The sequence below is a fragment of the Nicotiana attenuata genome, unplaced genomic scaffold, assembly GCF_001879085.1.
Source record: "Nicotiana attenuata strain UT unplaced genomic scaffold, NIATTr2, whole genome shotgun sequence".
Lineage (NCBI taxonomy): Eukaryota > Viridiplantae > Streptophyta > Magnoliopsida > Solanales > Solanaceae > Nicotiana > Nicotiana attenuata.
The window spans coordinates 37,231-38,870 of NW_017670272.1; the positions used below are offsets into that span (position 1 = coordinate 37,231).

A 1,640-nucleotide genomic window follows, 5' to 3' on the forward strand; every position below is an offset into this window, starting at 1 on the left:
CGCTCCCCCAACCCCCACAGCACATAGCCCTGCGCACTTTTTAGCACTACAAATTCAGACCGAACCCCTCACTTATACCTCGTTCATTCTTCTATCTTCTCATCATTCTCTCCTTTCCCTCACAAAAACAAAAGCCAAGAATTAAGACTCCTTAGCAAATTCATATTCAAGATTCTTCCTTTTCTAGAATTTCACAAAATTTCAATATTTTTGCTTCTTTAGATACTTTTATCCAATTATTCTCGACATGTCAACCATAGTATATCAAGGTTTGCAGTCATGTTCTGAGTTCACATCATTGAAACAACTACCCTCAAGCTCAAAGTGCGAACCCCAACTGCAATAGAAAGCAATATGGAAAATCTTAATGAAAAATATCAAGATATAAAGAATTGCTCATCTAGTAAAAATGCAGACTTAGCAGGCTGGAGTTCGCTTCAAAATCTCCCCACCATTAACTCTTTGAAAGAAAAGGAAAGCTCTTATGTTCACCCTTTATCCAAGCAAACCTCTTCGTCTATACTTAGTGAAAAGAGCCTTGCATTATGCACTGAAAATTTGGGATGTGAAACGGGAACTGATCATATCATTGAAAGCAGCATTTTCTCATTTTCATCGGACGAGTCAAACACAGTACAAGCACAATTATCATCAACAACAAAAACCGATATTCGAGTTGAATATACACCATCTTCAGCAGCAAATTACAAGGTGATCGCTAACACTGAAATTAGCTGCCGAAAACTTCCACCTCCTTTGACAACATTAAGAGGGTCCAATTCTCTACAAGTTAGCACACAAAGAGAAGGTGGTAGATTAATCATCAAAGCCGTTGAAGCTCCAAAGGTGCGTACTTATCTTCATGCTGAGAGAAGCAATGGCCGTCTTCGGCTATGTTTCTTGAAAGAATATGGAAGCTCTGCTTCTAAATTTGACTTATACGAGAACGAAGAATTAAAAGCTGAAAATGGCATCTTTGAAAGTGACATTAGCAATGAAGAAGATGATGATTATGAAGAAAAAATGGAGGAACCAAAAGATGAAGAAGAGGAAGAAAGTGGCATGAACATGAAAAGGGACATGGATGGAAATAGTTATGATGTTGAGGTTGAAACTGGAATAGGGAATTGTCAAAGGGTACGTAGGTGCCAAGAAGGAAGGAAGGGCAATAACAACTTTTGTGATTGGAGGAAGCCTTTGTGGGTGGCTACTTCCTAAATTTTTGTTTTCGGAACACTTCAATTAATTTTCTCATTTTTTTCGGAACCCTCTCTGTCCCCCTTTTATCTTACTAGCTATGTCCATTTATAAGTAGCTCATTACAAAAATTGGCCAATTGATAAAATATTACTAATATTAACCAAATTAGCCAATTAGCTATTTGTAGCAAAAAAATATCAAATTTTTGCTTTGTTTTGAGTGGGTGTTATTAGAATAGATTGGGCACAACTTAAGGAGCTTGAATCTCAGTTTTGGGATGATTTGGTGAAGTTTTGAGGTGGTTTGAATTGAAAATTCGAAGTAATAGCTGAACATGAAAAAAAATGATATGTGTATCACACTGTGTATCATTTGTGTATTACATATGTATCATATTTGTATCAATTGTGTATCACATGTATATTTATGTATACTTGTGT

At 36.3% G+C, this 1,640-nt stretch overlaps 1 protein-coding gene across 1 annotated transcript; it reads left to right on the forward strand.

Annotated features, from left to right (window-relative positions):
- The first annotated feature begins 354 nt into the window (after positions 1-354).
- Positions 355-1,218, forward strand: LOC109237078 (protein FANTASTIC FOUR 3-like). The gene has a single exon (XM_019403331.1). The coding sequence runs from the start codon at positions 355-357 to the stop codon at positions 1,216-1,218; it is 864 nt and encodes a 287-aa protein (XP_019258876.1).
- Positions 1,219-1,640: the final 422 nt, after the last annotated feature.